General features: G+C 42.9%; 1 protein-coding gene across 3 annotated transcripts in view; it reads left to right on the top strand.

Annotated features, from left to right (window-relative positions):
• The first annotated feature begins 2047 nt into the window (after positions 1 to 2047).
• The window catches only part of galnt13 (UDP-N-acetyl-alpha-D-galactosamine:polypeptide N-acetylgalactosaminyltransferase 13), a 78206-nt gene continuing 59272 nt past the window's right edge, over positions 2048 to 20981 (top strand). The window contains exons 1-2 of one of the 3 annotated variants that reach the window (XM_051905970.1): positions 2048 to 2516; positions 18902 to 19146. In XM_051905970.1, the coding sequence (XP_051761930.1) occupies positions 19005 to 19146 (142 nt within the window). In that variant the 5' untranslated portion in view covers positions 2048 to 2516; positions 18902 to 19004. The remainder of the gene's footprint in view (positions 2517 to 18901; positions 19147 to 20981) is intronic. The other 2 variants (XM_051905971.1, XM_051905972.1) reach the window with 2 other exon arrangements.

Here is a 20981-nt window from a genome sequence, read left to right as displayed (position 1 = left end):
TATTCTTCAAAAAGCTTACGCTGTATGTCCTACACCTTCCCTATTCTTCTAAAAACGGAACTGGCGCCACGTTCGTTCCGTAAGTTGAATAGGGAAGGTGTAGGACATCCAGCGTAAGCTTTTTGAAGAATACGGAAGTGTAGTTTTGGCGGAACCACTTGAAGGTGATCATTTGTTTATATAAAGCATATACATTTAAAAAATTTTTAGAAAATGACCAATTGTTTCGCTAGATAAGACCCTTATTCCTCATCTGGTATCGTTTAAAGCCCTTTGAAGCTCCACTGAAACTCATTTTTACCTTCAACCGCTTGGAGACCATTGAAGTCCACTATATGGAGAAAAAACTTGTTTTCTCCAATGTTTTCCTCAAAAACCTTCGTTTCTTTTTGACTGAAGAAAGAAATACATAAACATCTTGGATGACATGGGGGTGAGTAAATTATCATGAAATTTTAATTGGAAAGTGAACTAATCCTTTAAGATTATGTATGTTTCAGTTTCATCCATTTGTGTCAATCAGCATTATTTAGCCTATAGCAAGGTCCTGCAGTGCAGAACACATGATGTTATACCAGCCAATGCCAGAGGATGACCAAATTTTAAATCTTAACCAGGTACAGTAACAGAAGAACACGGAAAAAAATACTGAAATGGCAGTTGACTTATGTATTTAAAGGGATAGTTCACACAAAAATGAAAATTCTGTCATTAATTACTCACTTTCAACATGTTGCGCAACATCCAAGAATGAAACTCATTGGTTCTTGCTGAAGCTCAAACATGCTGCGTAACACACGAGAACAAACCCTTATTGATTCTCCCACCACGTCAAGCAAACATGCTTGAGCTTCTCTTTACCACAACTAATGTGTGAGTTGATGAATGTTTATATGTGAATAAAAGCCTAAATTCAATCTGTTAATCATATACTATAAAGCGATTGTGTCTCTTCAGAAAATTTGGACTAAACTGCTCAATTCATATGGATTAGTTTTACAATCTCTTTTTGAACTTTTGAAGAGTCAGAGTGTCAGTTGCATAGCTGTCTATGGAGGGACAGAAAGCTGTCAGATTTCATCAACAAGATCTTCATTTGTGTTCCGAAAATGAACAAAGTCTTACGGGTTTGGAACGACATGAGGGTGAGTAATTAATGACAGAATTTTCATTTTTGGGTGAACTATCCCTTTAAGTTGTTATCATATCTTAAATACATGTCTTAAATATTATATATCTGTTGTAAATCAATACAATCTAGCTGTAATCATTTGGGTGTTCTAAAACTTATTTGTAATTTTATCTTTGTAAAAAAAATTTAAATTTAAAAAAAAAAATTTAGCATTTTTTTCTGCGAAGACTTTATTATAGTTTCCGATCACACAGCATACATTTCACAACCAGAAAACATGGAAAATGCTTTTGTTTATGTTTTTTTTTTTTTTTTGGGGATAAATGGGACATTTTTAAAATAATATCCACTGCGTCAAGATTCTACTGCACACAGCAGGTGTCGCTGCTGTGCCTCTACATCTTGCTCTGGGCAGCAAATTTGAACCATGTATGGCGAATTGAAAATGAATGCAAATATCAAGTATGCCTTAACAATTATGTTAAAATTATATAAAATTATTGTAACCATTAGTAGGCTATACGATACTGGATAAAAATGTGTTGTTAAAACATTTGATTCATGTCCTCAAGTAAAAAGGATGTGAAAACAGGTGATGAAATCAATTAATATATCATAACCTACTTATTATTTTATTTTTGTGAATAATAAACTGGAATGGGTTTTATGGATTAAGTACTGCAGGTTCTAATTAAATACAACAATGTAACGTTTAATCACGGAAAGAAGGCATGAGTGTTGCAGCAGTAAAAGACAGTCTAATATTAACCACTGAATTATTATGATTCTGAATGATAGGTAATAATGACGTCATGCATCAGAAGTAGAATCATTGTCTTTTTTTCCCTCCCCAACGAGAGAAGTGCTATTAGTAATAGCCTACATGTACCAGATGTCCTCGGCGCACTTGCGCATTGATGTCTTCAGATGGACACGCCTCTTGTCTCCAGTCATCCTAAATCCAATACCCCAACCGGAACGATTCCGACATCATATGAAAGCATTTCTGAGGGCAGGCAAATGTTTATTCTGATGAAGACATAACCTGAGAACTGGCGCAGGACATATAGCTCCAGCATCCTCATCTGATTCCAGGAATGACATTTGGCCAGTGATGCAGTGGGGAAAATGCATGCAGCCTCATTTCTCACAGAGACAGTGCTGTAAGGGACAGCTTGAGATTTATTTGGCCAAATAAATCCGGCCTGTTATTCGTTTAATTACTTATTCATTATTTTTAGTGGGAATATGTCGTTGCTCTGCGTTTATACTCGTACCAAGAGATACGCATGATATCGTGTTGGAATTATAAATAATAGGAAACAGACGCAACACGTTGCTGGCTGGTCATCAGGAGCTCAAGGTGTCATTCAGTCTTCATTCAGTAAGTAACATTGTCTTACATGTAAATCACTACCTGTAAATAAGCGAATATTTCAGCATATGCCATTTACGTTCCAAAACCAAAGACATCTAGGCTACATACCAGAGAGAAAAAAAAATAAAAATAAAAAAATAAAAAAATTCTAAACTTAGGCTTTTGGGCTTGTATAGCAGTATAGTGTATACTTGTATAGTGTTTCCGTGTTTTGCTTAACTGACTGAGAAGTGACGAGTGATGATCTTTTGCACGTGAAGAGGAATGGGTAGGAGTGGACATGCTTAATATAATAATTTCAGAGCTGACAAAAGATGACGTTCTCAGTTGGATGAAAATCAAAACTTAGTACTTGTTATAAACATTTTAAAATTCATGTTTTACAATATAACCAACAGCAAGCCATGTTTTTATTTATTTATTTATTTATTTATTTAAATATTTATACAACCTGAGCATTTTTTTTGTCATTAAAACTTGCCTTTTTGGGAGCTTGTAACCCCAAAATATGTTAAAATTATCACATCATCAGCATTATGTCAGTTTTAAAGAGCTTTTTATGATAACTCCTCCAGCTGTTATTTACTAAGAGAGAATAATTATTTTGAAATGTTACCTTGGACATCTGATGACATCACCTAATGCTGCGAGTCTAAACAGGTTTGTATGTGCTTGTGTGTGTATCATCTGATGCACAGATGTATGTGGATATGCAGGCCAGCATCCCTGCATGAAAAAATGCCTCAAGGAAAAATCGTGTTAATCTTTAATTTGATGTGAAAGTTGCTGACTCAGGAACTTCAAGCACATTTTCTGCCACTGAAACTGCCTGAAGTGATTTTAGTGTAATTGAGTGTTTTGTAAAAGGAAATATAAGCTTAAGGATCAGAGTATTAGTGAGTTAACTAAGCTCTGAGACATGATAACTTGGTGGCCTATGTAGATAATAGGGTAGGCTTGTGTCATGCCTTTTTTTCTCTCATCTTGTGGCAGTTTCAGTACTCTGTTATGTCAGTTGAATTTGGAAACATGTAGGCAATATTATTATATGTGCAAATGATCTCACTGTGCTCTGTTATGTCTGCGTACTTTTATTATGTTGCATAGTTCTGTGCATCTTTGTCTTTATGCAGTGATAGTTATTTGAATACATTGAGTTACTAGTAAACTCTTAGCAAATGTGTCAAATAATTGTGGCTGCAAATTAACAATGTCTCATTAGCTACAAAGCTGTGAATATCAGACTTTGCAAAGGCCCAATGTGAAGTAAAAGCCTCTTAATTAAGACCCAATCAATGCTTTCTTTGGGTTTTGAGTTTCAGGAGACTAATGGTAATAGCTTTGAGGTAACTGTACACCACAGTCTGAAGGGCTGGGATTTTAGACTCCAGTCTGCTGGTTAATTGAATCTCTGTAAAAAATCAAACAATGCAGATGTTTTAAAGGGAAAAAGTCTGGAATATACAGAGAGTTCAGTTTCATCTTTATTATTTTGTTAATTTTAAACTTCCCAAAGAAAATGTGATTAGCAGGTCTACACCAGATGAAGGAATTGCACTGCATCAAAAGCAAACAGAACTCATTATTTACAGTTGCAAGAAAAAGTATGTGAACCACTTGCAGAATTTGTGAAAATGTGAAACATTTTAACAAAATAAGAGAGATCATACAAAATGCATGTTATTTTTCATTTAGTACTGTCCCGAGTAAGATATTTCAACCCCTGACTCTTAATGCATTGTGTTTCCTTCTGGAGCATCAGTGAATGTTTGAACCTTTTTTATTAGTTGTGTTTGAGTCCCTCAATTGTCCTCAGTGTGAAAAGATGGATCCCAAAATCATTCAGTCACTGCTGTAAAGGGTTCAAATATGCAAAAAATCCTTGAAAACTGAAGAATCTGCTGGACCTGGAGGATTTTTCTGAAGAACAGAGCTCAGTTTAACTGCTCAGAACAAACAAGGGACTCATGAACAACCATCACAAAACAAAAAAAACAGTCGTAGATCATCCAGGTAACCACACACAGTATTAAGAATCAATGGTTCACAAACTTTTGAACTGGGTCATTTTAACAAATTCAGCTATTTTTTGTCTTGTTGATTATATGTAAACATCTTTTATGTAAAATATCTTACTCAGGACAGTACTAATTAAAAAATAACATGCATTTTGTATGATCTTTCTTATTTTGTTAAAATTATTCACATTTTCACAGATTCTGCAAGTGGTTCACATACTTTTTCTTGCAACTGTATAATCAATAAAGCTGTCTATACTGAAGTCCCGACAGAAGAAAGTTGCCCCATTCTATTTCTGAGGTACTACACACTCTTCTGCTACTTCTGACAACAGGACAAAAGGATTTGGAATGTTCGCTTTGATGCATCCTTACAGCCTTAAGCCTTTGCATTTCGTTGAGTTTTTCAATGGATACGCCTGGTGCAGACTGTGTTTGGCCATATAAAGTTGCTATACAGTTGCTAATGTGTTCTGAGTTGTTTTTTAAAGGGGCTATTTGTAGAATTCAGAATCAGGTGTCGATAATAGCATGTTAATAACTGTTAAGTGAACTGCAGCTCACTCTTTTTTTATTCTTCCCTTAAAGGGCACCTATTATGCAAAATCCACTTTTATATGGTGTTTGGACACAAATGTGTGTTGGCAGTGTGTGAACACAATCACCCTACAATGATAAAAATCTACCCACTTCTTTTTTTAAAATCCCCATTAAACCAAAGCAGTCTCATCATACATGCCATTTTCATTTTCTGAGGAATGTGACGTCACATTCCTCATGCTCTGCCCACTGCCGCTGACTGATAGTCCTGCATTACCATAGTTTCCGCCCTCAGCCAGTTGGATGCTATCCGCCATTTTCTCCGTGCTCGAGCAGCCAGCTGTAGTGTTCAAGCAGCATTCAAGTAAGAAATGTGTTCTTATTAAAGCTACTATAGTTAATTAAATCAAGAGCAGTGAGTGACTTTGTTTTTCTTCTGTTGTTTGATTCATATTAACAGCATATATACCAGTAGGTACTGTATATCATGCTGCTTTCACTTTAATACACAGATCTAATTGCGACTTCTTTACTTGCTGTATACGTTCACAGACATAACCAACTGTGTTTATGTGAACTTTGTTAACTGAGTTTTTGAAATAGCTTTGTGTGTATCTGACAGTTTAATCGCAATAACACATGAAAGACAACTTAGTTTATTACTCACGGGATGCCCTTTCAGCCATCCGCATGCGTCGTTGTGTGTGTGCTCAGAAAACCATATATCAGAAGTTTAGACTGATATGGCTTTAAAACGCATGCAGAAGATAAACTTTCATGATGATGAAGAATTGCAATGTCACGAGAGCGTGTCCACGATAGAAATGATCATCAAAACCAAACATATCATGTTTTAGTTTTTAGTAGAGAATACACAAGCTATTGGCTACACCCTTTGGGGTGGGGAGCAGCAGCTCATTTGCATTTAAAGAGACACAAAAACAGCTTTTTTTTCTTTCACTCAAAAATTGCCATTTTCAACATGGTATAATAAATGATCTGTAGGGTATTTTGAGCTGAAACTTCACAGACACACTCTGGGGACACCTTAGACTTATATTAAATCTTGTAAAAAAGGGGCATAATAGGTGCCCTTTAAAAGTAAAAAGAAGTTGGAAATGGATGAGGTAATTAAAATGACACTGTTATGATAATTTGATTACAAAGTATATTTGAGACCATAGACTATATAAATCTGGCTGTTTGCCTATAGTTTGAATGAATCCCTTTCCTTTCCATGACATTGACATTACAGTATAGAATAGCTCTTTCGGCATTATCCTGAACATTGTATAAGCATTTGTTTCATTTGTTTCTATTGACATCATTGAATCATTACAGGTTAATGTTGTTTGTCACTGTGAAACAGCAAACTTTTTTACTTTAGTTTTTGTTGGAGTTTTGTTGGTGTTGTGCTGTGTGTTTGTTGACGTTAGTGGACTGGACTCCACTTTGTCGCTGTAGAGAACGGAAGAGGCTCTTGGGAGCGTGCGTAAATGTCACATCCTTTTGATTTTCCTGGAAAAATCAGTCTACAGGCTTTCACAGACAACCTAGGAAGTCAGGGAAGGTCTTTTGGCAATAAAAAGAAGCGATTAAAGGGTTAGTTCACCCAAAAATGAAAATTCTGTCATTTATTACTCACGCTCATGCCGTTCCAGACCCGTAAGACCTTCATTAATCTTCGGAACGCAAATTGAGATATTTTTGTTTAAATCCGATGGCTCCGTGAGGCCTACATAGGGAGCAATGACATTTCCTCTCTCAAGATCCATAAAGGTACTAAAAACATACTTAAATCAGTTCATGTGAGTACAGTGGTTCAATATTAATATTATAAAGCGACGTGAATACTTTTGGTGCGCCAAAAAAAACTAAATAAATTTAGTGATGGCCGATTTCAAAACACTGCTTCAGGAAGCTTCGGAGCGTAATGAATCAGCGTGTCGAATCCGCAGTTCGGAGCGCCAAAGTCACGTGATTTCAGCAGTTTGGCAGTTTGACACGCGATCCGAATCATGATTTGACACGCTGATTCATTACGCTCTGAATCTTCCTGAAGCAGTGTTTTGAAATTGGCCATCACTAAATAAGTCTTTATTGGAGTCTCTTGATTCAATTATGTGAGTCAGATGACTGATTCTTTTTATAACTAGTTAGGACCTTTTTATAGTTGGTTTAGTGTCAGGGAATTTCGCATCCCTTTTATATAAGACACATTTTCTAATAGGTAACACATTACAATAAGGACCTTTAGTTAACGTAAACTAACAACATTAACAATGAGCAATACTGTACATTTGCTACAGTATTTATTAATGTTTGTCAATGTTAGTGTGGTGGTCGGGCCAAGAACAAGCTGGACAGGTAGTAGGCAAAACGAGAAGGGTTTATTTAATCCAACAAAAAAGATAATCTTAACAGGGAAGTTGAAAATCATTTCCAAAGTATATACAAAAGGAATTTAAAAAAAAAAAAAAAAAAAGTAAACAATCAAAGAAAAATAACTCCCCTGTTAACAAGATAACAAAAAACTACAACTAAGGTCAGTTGCCCAGGATGTTACTATGACTGGACAACCCCAACTAACCTCTGCTCATCTCATCATTGCTATAAATACCCATTTAGCACATACCAAACCAAATAAAAGGTAAATATCAAATAACTTTACCAAATAAACTCAAACAAAATAGCAAGTCACAGAACAATATACACCATCAAATACCTAACATAATACAATCATCTACCTAAAATACAAAAGAAAAGAAAATACTCAAACCAACAGATAACCTAAATGACATAACACAAAAGATCCCCTCTAACTCAGAACATGATGGTACAGTCCAACTTCCTCTGGCACAGCACAAATTAGGAGATTGAAGCACCGCCTCTCCCTTTGTCTGCTGCCACAGAATGCGGCCGTCACTCCATGGACCAGAGCAATCTAGGACTCAGGTAAAGTTAATCAGCAAGGAATATAAGAAGTGTGCACCCTTCTATACATTCAAGATTTTAATAAACTTAACTTGTTAAACTTGTCCTGTGTATTTCTTGTAATAAGGGGATTAAATAAAAGTAACAAACCATATTATGTTAAACTAAATTAAACATTAAACCAAACACAATGGTAAGGCTAAACGTGAGGTGGGCTACGCACCCGTCACAGTTAGTTAATAACAATTCAGCTGTTCATTGCTGTTCATGTTAGGCTTAGGTCCATGAAATAATTTTAACAGATAGAACTTTAGATTTGAATAATGTATTAGTAAATGTAGAAATTAACATTAACTAAGATTATTATGCTGTAGAAGTATTTTTCATTGTTCATTCATGGTAACTAGTTAACCTACATTAACCATTGGAACTTTATTGTGAAGTGTAAAGTGTTCCTGGCGTCTGTGACATGCTGTTTAGTCTGGTCCAATTGTTAATACGTAGGCATTAATATGTAACATTTACAGGTATAAAACATACTTTATTTGTACATTTTAGATAGATGCTGAATCGTACAATATGGATGTTTTGGCAACATTTAAACATTATTACGTTTTTACAGCTAAAAAAACAGAGATTTTTTTTATATCCCTAAACCTTACCCCAAACCTGAACATGACCATTTTATAGATAATATAAAAAGAATGCAGTGTAATGGACAGGAATGGAAATAGGAAAATTACAATTTTAGTAACAATATAGCTTTAAAATGATATTTTAAGCCGCTAATCCCACTCGTACCTCTAAACCTACCCATAGCCATTTCTGAAAAATATGTGCAGTTATAAAGAAAAATATAACAGACAGACAAGTGTAATCATAATTATTTATTTATTGCAAAATTGTCAAAATGGGCAACAAAAGTACTCCAAATGACAATGTGTTGCAGTCACAGTCCTCTCTGGCGGTATATAATAGTTTTGTGTTGGTACAGAAATTTAATTATTAATAGCTGAAAATGTTATCCCATTTCACTCCATGAAGGCGCACACCAACCGAAACATGACATGTCGCAATCTGTGACGAAGCAGGCGAGAGCCTGTAGTTGCATTCCAATTCAGAGGTGGCATCCTTCGAAGGACTTCACAGGAAACGAAGGATGGATTTGGAGGCGCAATTGAAGGAGGCTTTGAATTGGAACAGCCTTCGTCACGCTGCTGCGATGCAATCGTCCTTCGAAGGATGCAACCTCTGAATTGGGACGCAGCTAATGAGCGTTTGTTATCACTGCTGTAAAACGTGTCGTAACGCTTCTTGAGGCAGCAATTTCTGAATTCATAACGAGTGTGGAATTTGACATTTACGGTCTCTGTTGAGAATGGAGATCGCTGAATAAAGGCCTGAATTTGGATCTGTTCCTCACAATCGTATAGATTGCAAATATTTGAATTGTAGTGAACTAATAAAATTGATGACTTTGGTGAATTTATGTTGCGTTTTTGTGTATTTTATATGGTTCTATTGTCAGTCACACAGTATAGGACTATACTGAGAAAGCACCTTTTGTGTCCCATGGCAAACAAAATATTTATTACATGATAAATCGTTAAACTATTACATAAATGGTATTCATTTTAAGGTTTTAAAGTGTAGTCTTGTTTAACATTATGTAATCCTTCGAAATGAGTTTGCAGCAGAAGTCATGAACAGAGCGAAATGTTTTCTTCTTCTTCTTAGGTTTTTATTGGTGGTTGGCAAACCAGCTTATAGGTGCTTTACCGCCACCTACTGGACAGGAGTGTGGATCAGACTATTTGGCAGGAATTGAAATGTTAAAGGGGTACTTCACCCAAAAATGAAAATTCTGTTATCATTTACTCACCCTCAGGTTGTTCCAAACCTATATAAATTTAGTTGTTCTGTTGAACACAAATGTGTGATATGTCCGACAGCACATCACTGATTCTGTTTATTTTGTATTTTGAACATAAAACATTCCTTTAATCACATTCATAAACATGTCTTGGTGCTATGAAATCATCTGCTATCTAAATGCCTTGGTTCTCTGATAGCTTTCACTTTGACTTTTTGCAGCTTTCATTGTCAGCTTGTGCTTTTGAGTATATATAGAATGGATTCTGGAGTTTGTGTTCACTGTGTGCTGTCCAGGCATTCCCTGGAGGAAAAGGACAGACAGTGTGGAGTGAGTGTACTGTTTCCAGACTGCAGGATAGAGCCTAGAGAAGGGGGAGAGAGGGCACAGAGAAAACAAGAGAAGCACCTCGGCCATTATAACAGGAGCGATCTTGTCTTGTCACATCCCTTGCAACATAGTTGGGAAGTAACAAACAAACTCATTTAAAAAATGGAAATAAAAAACACTAATAACTATTTTTTTTAAATAGTAGTTTTCAATAAAGTTTGCTTTCTAGTAACAAGCAACTATTCCAAAGTGAAATGTCCAGTGAGTCTCACTTAAACAGATGAATGTGAATTTGGTAGCGTTTTGTTATGTTGGTTGATGTATGTATCGCAGCAGTTTGTAGATGAAATGAGTGGTATGCTCTATCTTGTTTAAAATGATGTACCACCTACACTATACCATATCCTAAACCTAACTAAAAGTGTTAAAGGGTTAGTTCACCCAAAAATAAAATTTCTGTCATTAATTACTCACCCTCATGTTGTTCCAAACCTGTAAGACCTTCGTTCATCTTTGGAACACAAATTAAAATATTTTTGATGAAATCCCAAAGGTTTTTATATCCCCCATAGGAAGCAATATAATTGCAATGTCATTCAAGGTCCAGAAAAGTAGTAAAGACATTGTTAAAATAGTCAACATTTCTACAGTGGTTCAACCTTATTGTTATGAAGCGACGAGAATACTTTTTGTGTGCTAAAACAAAACAAAAACATTCAGTGCTTCCAGCTTCTACATCAGAACGCCGACTCAATATTGGCCGATGCTGTTCACGTGAGCAGCACGACGCATACGCAGGAGCTGGCCAAAACTGAGCCGGCGTTCTGATGTAGAACCTGGGGACTGTACCATGATGATAGTTGAACAAACTCAGGGTTATAGGATTAGTTTTGAGTTGACAAAACCAAACCACTCCAATCTGGCTTTGTTGGTACCATGATGCTTATCATCAACTTTCTTTGTCAACTCAGGCTTTGATCCTGAGTTTGTGGAGCATGTGCACATAAATCCATGACATCAGTGGTGGACAGCCAATCACATGCTTTGCAACAGAGAGAAACTATGATTCACTTCTCACGAGAGAGCTAGCGCGCTTCAAAACTCTTTTGCTGAAGGTTAAGAGATTGAAGAAAATGAAGTATTTAAACTCATTTACACTAATGAAAATACTTGTCCATGAAAGAGGACAAATAAAAGAAATGATCTTGCTCTATCAGTGCAAGTGAAACTTGTGAAGTTAGTTTATTTAGTTGATAATATATAGCGATAGAGACTCATAAATGTAAGGTCACATGTCATATTAAAGTTTATTTACAGCTTATTTATATTACATATGATCTGTATATATTAATATTCATTGAAACTAAATGCTTAATAATAACTGCTAAACTAAAATTGCTTGTATGTATTGGATTAATAATAATATATATCATATAATAATTATATAAATCATAAAATAATTCTAAGTAATTATCATTAAAACCAGACAATTTCATTGTTAAATTATTATTATTATTTTTTTTTTTACTATATAGTGACCTTTAATTTGGAGGACGAGAAACTGGGCGTGACTTTATTGCGTTGGATGTGTCAGTTCATTTAGCTCACATCCGATTGGCCCAGTTTCGGTTTGAGATCTCTGAACCAGAACATAACCTGCCCTGGAGCAGGTTTGCCGTGGAGCGTAAGTGATGAACACCACTAAAAGCCAAGTCACTTTCATGGTACCTAAAACCCAGGATTGGCGCAAACTAATCTGAAACTTACCTGGCTAGCCAGCTAATCCGGCTTCATGGTACAGGCCCCTGGAAACGCTGAATGTAAACAGTGTAGGAGAATGGCAGGGGAGAGACAAATTTGTTGATTCAAGTCGTTATTTTTGTTTTGTCTTTGCACACAAAAAGTATTCTCGTCGCATACAAGCAACTTACATTGCATTCAAGGTACATTTGATCAGTTTTGCTTTCACTGGGAATAGAACCCATGACCTTAGTGTTACTAGTCTCATGCTTTACTGTTTGAGCTTCAGAAAAGACATACTTGAAAACGTCTCGGTTACAAAGGTAACCCTCGTTCCCTGAAGGAGGGAACGGAGACGTACGTCGGACAGACCGACGAATAGGAATCTCGCTAGAGAGGCCAATCTACTTTGAGTGTAACTACAACGAGCCAATGCACATTGGCATGCAATCATATGCATCAGCTGCTCGCCTCGCAGCGCGGGTATATAACGAGCAGCAGGTGCGTTGCATCTTCAGGTTTTCGCTGAGGAGCCGAACCGGATAGGCGGCAGCATCAGCGGGGTACAGCGACTGTGGCGACGGGACGTACGTCTCCGTTCCCTCCTTCAGGGAACGAGGGTTACCTTTGTAACCGAGACGTTCCCATTCAGTCGGTCACGTTCGACGTACGTCGGACAGACCGACGAATAGGAATCCCTACCAAAGCGCCACAGGAGCTGCCCCCTTCCAGTGCTCTGTTGTAAGCCACCTGAACCCCCTTGCCTACGGACGGTGGGACAGGGCTAACACAGAGAGTGCCGATCACTGCTGTTCCCCAAAACCCATTCAGTGAGACTATTGGATAACGCTGGGAAAGCGTACCCTTCCGCTGGGAAGGGAACGCTGCGGAAGCCACATCCTTCCCCGAAGGAGTTATGTGGAGAAGTACATATGGACTAACCCGTAGGCTGTACTACATATGGAAGAACTGGGGTGACTCCAACTCGATGAGAGGTGGGTTCTCCCAGAGGGAAAGACACGGGCTTCGTTTAGGAGCAACCGTGGAACTAGACATATGGGATCCCAGTAGGGTCACACATATGGTACCCAGCCTAAACCCGGTTCTCAAGGATACAACGGAGTATAGGCCTAGCGCCAGACGCTCCGCCACGTCGGCTGCCGAAGGGAGATCTGAGGACTCAACAGGGTCTGCCTTGTAGGGACTCTCTGGAGAAAAAAGCGCATGTAAGTGCAGCAAGCCGACACTAAGCTGGGGCCTCTCCGTGCCTCTGACCTGAGGTGAGAACACGGGAGGAGACCGGCTCGACACGAAGGCTATAGAATCTAGCGAACGTGTTAGGTGTCGCCCAGCCCGCAGCTCTACAGATGTCTGTTAGCGAGGCGCCACGAGCCAGCGCCCAGGAAGATGCGACGCCTCTCGTGGAGTGCGCATGCAACCTGAGCGGGCAGGGCACGCCCTGAGCTTGGTAAGCCAGGGCGATGGCATCCACTATCCAGTGGGCCATCCTCTGCTTGGAGACAGCCTTTCCCTTTTGCTGGCCTCAGTAACAGACAAAGAGCTGGTCTGAGGTCCTGAAGCTTTGAGTTCTGTCTATGTACAGTCGCAAAGCGCGAACTGGACAGAGCAAAGCCAGGGCTGGGTCTGCCTCCTCCGAGGGCAGCGCTCGCAGGCTCACTACCTGGTCCCTGAAGGGAGTGGTAGGAACCTTGGGCACATAGCCAGGCCGGGGTCTCAGTACCACATGGCCGTCACCCGGCCCGAACTCCAGGCACGATTTGTCGATCGAAAAAGACTGCAGGTCCCCTACCCTCTTGATGGAGGCCAATGCAACCAGCAGCAAAGTCTTCTTAGACAGAATCTTTAAGTCTGCTGATTGCAAGGGCTCAAGGGGAGCAATCTGAAGTGCTCTCAGCACCAGAGCAAGGTCCCAAGAGGGTATGGAGGGAGGACGAGGAGGATTTAACCGCCTCGCCCCCCTAAGGAACCTGACGACCAGGTCGTGCTGACCAACAGATTTGCCATCTATGTGGTCATGATATGCGGAGATAGCAGCAGTATGGACTTTGAGGGTGGAGGGGGACAGCCTACGCTCCAACCCCTGCTGCAAGAAGGAAAGCACAACACCGATTGAGCATCTTCGGGGGTCCTCTCGACGAGAAGAACACCACTCGACGAACAGGTTCCACTTCAAGGCGTAAGCCCGTCTCGTAGACGGAGCACGCGCCGAAGTGATGGTGTTAAGTACCTCGGGGGGTAAGTCACCTAGAACCTCCGCGTCCCGTCCAGGGACCAGACATGGAGTTTCCAGAGGTGTGGACGCGGGTGCCAGAGAGTGCCCCGTCTCTGAGAAAGAAGGTCCTTCCTCAGAGGAATGGGCCAGGGAGGGGCTGTCGCGAGGAGTGAGAGTTCTGGGAACCAGGTCCGGTTGGGCCAATAGGGCGCAACTAGCAGGACCTGCTCCTCGTCCTCCCTGACTTTGCACAGGGTCTGTGCAAGTAGGCTCACTGGGCGAAACGCATATTTGCGAAGGCCCCGGGGCCAGCTGTGCGCCAGTGCGTCTGTTCCGAGTGTTCCCCCGGACAGGGAGTAAAACAACCGGCAATGGGAGGTTTCTGGTGAGGCAAACAGGTCTGCCTGAGCCTCTCCGAACTCTCTCCAAATCAGCTGGACCACCTGGGGGTGGAGTCGCCACTGTCCTGGCAGCGCAGCTCGTGAAAGCTCGTCGGCCACACGGTTGAGCACACCGGGAATATGAATGGCACGAAGCGACCTCAGATGCTTCTGACTCCAGAGGAGGAGATGGCGGGCGAGTTGCGACATGCGACGGGAGCGTAGACCACCTTGACGGTTGATGTACGCAACGGTCGCAGTGTTGTCCGTCCGGACCAGTACATGCTTGCCCCGTAGCGGCCCTTTGAGGCGGCTCAGAGCAAGGCGTACCGCTAGCAACTCGAGGCAGTTGATGTGCCAATGCAGATGGGGGCCCGTCCACACCCCTGACACTGCATGCCCGTTGTACGTGGCACCCCAGCCCGTGGCAGAGGCATCCGTGAATACCACAGCATGCCGGGACACCTGCTCTAGGGGTACTCCAGCCTGAAGAAACAAGGGGTCCGACCACAGACTGAAGGTTTGGCGGCACTCCTGAGTGATTGCCACCCGGAACGTGCCGCGTTGCCACGCCCATCTCGGGACCCGGCCGTGGAGCCAGTGTTGAAGCGGTCTCATATGAAGCAGACCGAGCGGAGTTACTGCCGCTGCGGCTGCCATATGCCCCAGGAGCCTCTGAAAAAATTTCAGTGGAACCGCTGTCCTGCCGTTGAACGTATTCAGGCAGTTCAACACCGACTGAGCACGTTCCTCTGTGAGGCGTGCTATCTGTTCGACTGAATCCAACTCCATACTGAGAAAAGAGATCCTCTGCACCGGGCGAGTTTGCTCTTTTCCCAGTTGACCTGAAGACCCAACTGGCTGAGGTGTCTGAGCACCAAATCCCTGTGTTCGCACAACTGATCCCGGGACTGTGCCAGAATGAGCCAGTCGTCGAGATAGTTGAGAATGCGAACACCCTGTTCTCTCATGGGAACAAGGGCTCCCTCCACGAGCTTCGTGAAGACGCGGGGAGACAGGGCCAGCCCGAAGGGTAGGACTCTGTACTGATATGCTCGACCTTCGAACGCGAAGCGCAGGAATGGCCTGTGACGCGGAAGAATCGAAACATGAAAGTACGCGTCCTTCAGGTCGATCGCTGCAAACCAATCCTGGGGACGGATGCACTCGAAAATGCGTTTCTGCATGAGCATTTTGAACGGTAGCTTGTGAAGGCTCCGATTCAAAACTCGCAGATCCAGGATCGGTCGTAACCCACCGCTTTTCTTGGGTACAATGAAGTAGGGACTGTAGAACCCTGACCTCATATCGGCTGGAGGGACCGGCTCTATCGCGTCCTTCGCCAGTAGGACCGCGACCTCCGCACGCAAGACATGGGCATCTACATCTTTCACTGTAGTGAAGAGGACGCCCCTGAACTTGGGGGGACGCCGGGCGAACTGAATCGCATAGCCGAGCCTGACGGTCCGAATGAGCCAGCGAGACGGCCTGGGGAGCGCTAGCCAGGCACTCAGAGACCGAACAAGCGGGACCAAAGGGACCGCAGGCGTACCCGCAGTGGGGCAGCGAGGTGGAAGCCAGGGACGCGGCCCGGGGGGCTCTCTTTGCGAGGCGGCCCAAAGCGGCGTCACAGTGTGATGTGTAACACTTACCTGGTTCCATGGGAGGACAGAGGGAGCGGTCAAGGCTTTGGTTGCCCGCCGCTCGCTGCTGTCCGCTGGCGACAGAAGAGGGGGATGAGAGTGGTGAGGTTCTTGCCCTCCCACTGCTCTCCGAGCCCTCTTCGGACCCGGAGATGAAGGAAACTGCTCTTTTATTGAGAATTTGGGTACCGCTGGCTGTTGGGCCAGCGGCGGAACACAAACAAAAGGAAACAAAGGATTCTCCACCCGGCCTTCCTCCGGGGGAAGGAGTGGTGCGGTCACCATCTCCTGAAGAGCAGTCCCCTCCATCTCCGGGTCGCCCGTCCTAGGGCCTCTTGGACTTGGCCTTGCCGCCCTTCTTCTTGGGGGCGGGCAGGATGGGCTGGGCACCCTGACCACGACCGGCTCCACGGCGCCGCTTGGATGACGGCTGCTGCTGGGGCGCGGGGGCGGCAGCGGGAGCGGCCGCGGGAGGGCGACCTCGGCGACGAGCAGTCTGAGGGGCCGCGGGCGGTGGAGGTGCAGCAGCTGACCGCCTCGGCAGGATGTGACTGATCGCCTCAGACTGCTTCTGTACAGCCGAGAACTGCTGGGCAAAGTTCTCGACTGCGTCGCCGAAGAGGCCGGTCTGGGACACGGGGGAATTAAGAAACCTGACTTTGTCGGTATCCCTCATGTCCGCAAGACACAGCCAGAGATGGCGCTCCTGGACCACTAGCGCGGACATCGCACGACCCACAGACCGCGCCGTGACCTTCGTCGCACGAAGCGCGAGGTCCGTCGCGGCCCGAAGCTCCTGAAGAACTTGTGGGTCATGACCACCCTCGTGCAGGTCCTTCAGTGCCTTGGCCTGATGGACCTGCAGCAACGCCATAGCGTGCAAGGCAGAGGCGGCTTCCCCACAGGCCTGATAAGCCTTGCCGGTAAGATCCGACGAGTACTTACAGGCCCGGGAAGGGAGAGACGGCTCCCCCCGCCAGGTGGAGTTAGGGCACAGTTGCATAGCAATGGCCCGTTCCACAGGGGGTATGCGCGTATAACCCTTAGCCACCCCGCCATCAAGGGTGGTGAGGGAGGAGGACCCACCGACACGGTTTCGGGCAGTAAAAGGTGCCGTCCATGTGCCAGTGAGTTCTTCATGCACCTCCGGGAAGAAAGGAACTGGGGTGGGGGGCTGAGAACCAGCCCTGGCCACCCCGAGAAACCAATCGTCCAGCCTCGAGGGTTCGGGACACGGTGGAGGATTCCACACGAGCCCAACCCTGTTGGCGGCCCGGGCAAGCATAGCCATCATTTCCGGGTCCAAATCGGGCACAGTTGTCACTCCCGAAGGAGGCAGCTGCGCCGAATCATCATCCCCCGAAGTATCAGGCTCACCCTCCGATGCAGCAATCGACATCCTATCATCTTGGGGAGCTCCGAAGGATACGGATGGTACGCACCTCTGGGGTGGTCCACCGCGCTCCCCCGGCAGCTCTACTGGCTGCGGAGTGCAGGAGGGATGAGGGTTCCTAGGGGGTTGGTTCCCCGAAGGAAGCGCGCTCACCGTGATCCTCAGATCACCAGCACCGCTGCCCGCAGCAACCCTCTGAGGAGGATTGGAACGAGGCAACGGCACCGGGACTCCGCCCCTTTGCAGGAACTGGAGTCTAGATCGCAACTCCGAGATGGTCATCTTCCCACAATGGGTGCATGACTCATCCACAAACGCCGCCTCAGCGTGACTTAAGCCCAGGCACGCGATACAGCGTTGGTGACCATCCCGCGGTGATAGATAACGACCGCATCCAGAAACACACAAGTAGAACGACATCTTTAAAAAGACGCGAATCTACTTGTGTAAGCTCTTTTAGGGACTCGCTCTTTACGTGCCGAAGCACGCAGGGGAAAAAGCCGCAGCAACACAGACAGGGAAGTAGTGCAGCCTGTCGTGTGCACTCCCTCCTCACAACCGTCTCACCAGCTGTCAGAACAGCTTTTTAGCGCTCTAAGCGCACCGCTCTACCAGCCGTGAGAACGGCTCTGAAATTGCTCCTCGGCAAACACAAAGGAAGGAGACCGGCCCGCTGCAGTGCTGTCCGCCTGCACAACAGAGAAAGTCCCGCAACGGCTCGCTCTAGTCTTGATACACTCCGTAGTAACCATGAGGTTCGGCTCCGAAGCGAAAAGCTGAAGATGCAACGCACCTGCTGCTCGTTATATACCCACGCTGCGAGGCGAGCAGCTGATGCATATGATTGCATGCCAATGTGCATTGGCTCGTTGTAGTTACACTCGAAGTAGATTGGCCTCTCTAGCGAGATTCCTATTCGTCAGTCTGTCCGACGTACGTCGAACGTGACCGACTGAATGGGAACATACTTGCAGTGCATTTTGAATTCTGAGCACAACAATCTGTGAAATCAAACTTGCATTGCTACAAGCCTTTCCATTCACGTACTTGCATACTGTATATATGAAAATTACTTCTTTGAGAGTTGTAGAGTTGAAACACAATGAGTAGATAAATGGCTCTGTCAGAGAATCAGGGTTTATCAGATCAGCCTGTTATACTCAGCATTTGTCTGTTATTTGGTCTTTAACTCTGTCTTGCTATGTATCATTTCTGAAGGCTAAATGGATAATGTGTCTGCTCTGTTATTGAAGTTTGCAAACGAGGATTCCAATCCTAATAGTTATGCATTTCTTGTCTTCCTCCAGTGGGATGACGTCTCAGAGCGTGTCCTGTCACAACTCCCCCTGCCCCATCTCCTGTGTCCTTCTCATCTGCCCATCTGTGGGGTCCTGACGCCAGCAGGGGCTCATGAGACGCTTTGTGTACTGTAAGGTGGTGCTGACCACCTCTCTGGTCTGGGTGCTAGTGGATGTCTTCCTTCTGTTGTACTTCAGTGAGTGCAACAAATGTGATAACAAGAAGGACCACTCACTCCTGCCTGCGCTCAGAGGTGAGTCAGACCGTTTAACAGAATGGTAATCTTTGTTCTTTACCTCCAGGAGTACAAGTGTCCACTGTTCATATTTACTGCCTCGTAAGATGGCTCGTTGTGCACCTGTGCAGATGTGTTTGTATACTTGTACACTTACTTTTTAAACATAGTGATAAGCATACAGTCTATATTGAAAGGAATAGTTCAACTCATAATGAAAATTGTCACCGTTTACTGTCCTTCCAGACCAGACTTTCTTTCTTCTGTGAAACACAAAATGTAATGTTTTTTGTTCATATTGCAAGTTGCTGCATTTTATACAAACAATACTTTTGAGGGAAAATGCACACCTTGCAACACATCACCCAAGCTTGAATGTTTGCCAAAGCACAAATAACATTTGAGAGCTACGACAAGATGCACAGAACATTTTCAGTAAATGCAACTATGCAAGTGCAACTAAAGTGGAGATTTCTGGCTCAGTGCAGGAGAAAAAAAACTCATTTTGAGAAAACTTCCTTAAAAGATATGTATTGTAATTGAAATCCACAGACATAAAAATAAAAAGTGTGTAATAAAATAAACAGTTAAATATGTATTTTGGATGTTTCACAGAAAATGTTTTACACAACATGAGGGTGATCATTCCTTTTAATAGGTAAAAAAAAATTTCTGTTTCTATTTCTGTTTTCACTATTTCACTATGAAGTGAGTTGTCATTGTTTTCTGGCCTTGAAATCTCTTGAAGTGTGCACACCAGCTGCTCATTTCTTACTGTTTAATCCCAGCATCATCAGATCCTTGTCCTCACTTCAGTGCTCTGCCTGGTAAACAGGTTACGGTTACCGTAAGCTGCTTTCAGGTTTAGATGTGGCCCGCCAACAATCATAATCACAGTCTTTTTCTGAGCCTCTGGAGCACAAGTACATCAAATGTCTTGTTATGCATCCAGATTCTGTGGTCTGCTTGTTGCTTCTAATGAAGTGAACAAACAGGAAGCCTGTGTCTGTCTGAAATACAATCTGTATCCATGCATTCAGGATTTAATAATGGCAGGAAAGCAATTAGGGTATTAAACAGTCAGATGAGGTCTGAGCAGCCACAATGCTGAAAGAGCAGGGCTTAGAAGCACTGCAGTCTGTCGGCTATTTGCACTAGATTGTTTTTTTTATAAGGTCGGGCCGGTTTAAAAATCTTCTTTTATTGAGGTCATCACCAGTGATTAGCTAGCCCTGATGGCGAGAGGTGGTTATCTAAAGATTAAGGAATTAACACAAAACTTCAGTTTCAAGCAGGGAATTTTATACACATTTCAGCAAGGCACATGTACAGTGCATGTACCAAAGTGCACTATAATGATTGTATAGCCACAATTGCCTGTTAATTATTAACTTTATCTTTTAGCCTGAATTCTTATTACCTACTGATTCTCTTAATTAGTTAGTTAATTATAGAGTTTGACTTCATTGGCTAGCAAATATCTTATACAAAAATTTATTGGCATAGTTTGTCACTAAACTTCTGATGTGAATCTATACTTATTATGCCTAGTCTTTTTTATTAAGCAAACAGATAAGTACTTAAAAAAACAAAAAACAAAACAAAACAAAAAACAAATATAGATATTGAAAAAATAAGTATCAGACATATAAGCTAGTTTATGACAAACATATACATACATACATACACACATATTGTAATATTGTATATCTCCACATCCACAATGTGTAACATTGGAAAGTATCTATGATCATTAATTATTTACTGTTTTTACAAAAAAATGCTCATGCACAGCTCGTTGCCACTATACTAGTGTGTTGTCAGTGGTTACTAGGGCATTGCAATGAGGTTGC

The sequence above is a fragment of the Ctenopharyngodon idella genome, chromosome 9 (genome assembly GCF_019924925.1).
Source record: "Ctenopharyngodon idella isolate HZGC_01 chromosome 9, HZGC01, whole genome shotgun sequence".
NCBI classification, from domain to species: domain Eukaryota; kingdom Metazoa; phylum Chordata; class Actinopteri; order Cypriniformes; family Xenocyprididae; genus Ctenopharyngodon; species Ctenopharyngodon idella.
The sequence above is the reverse complement of the archived record's forward strand: the minus strand, read 5'-3'. Positions and strand labels throughout refer to the sequence as shown.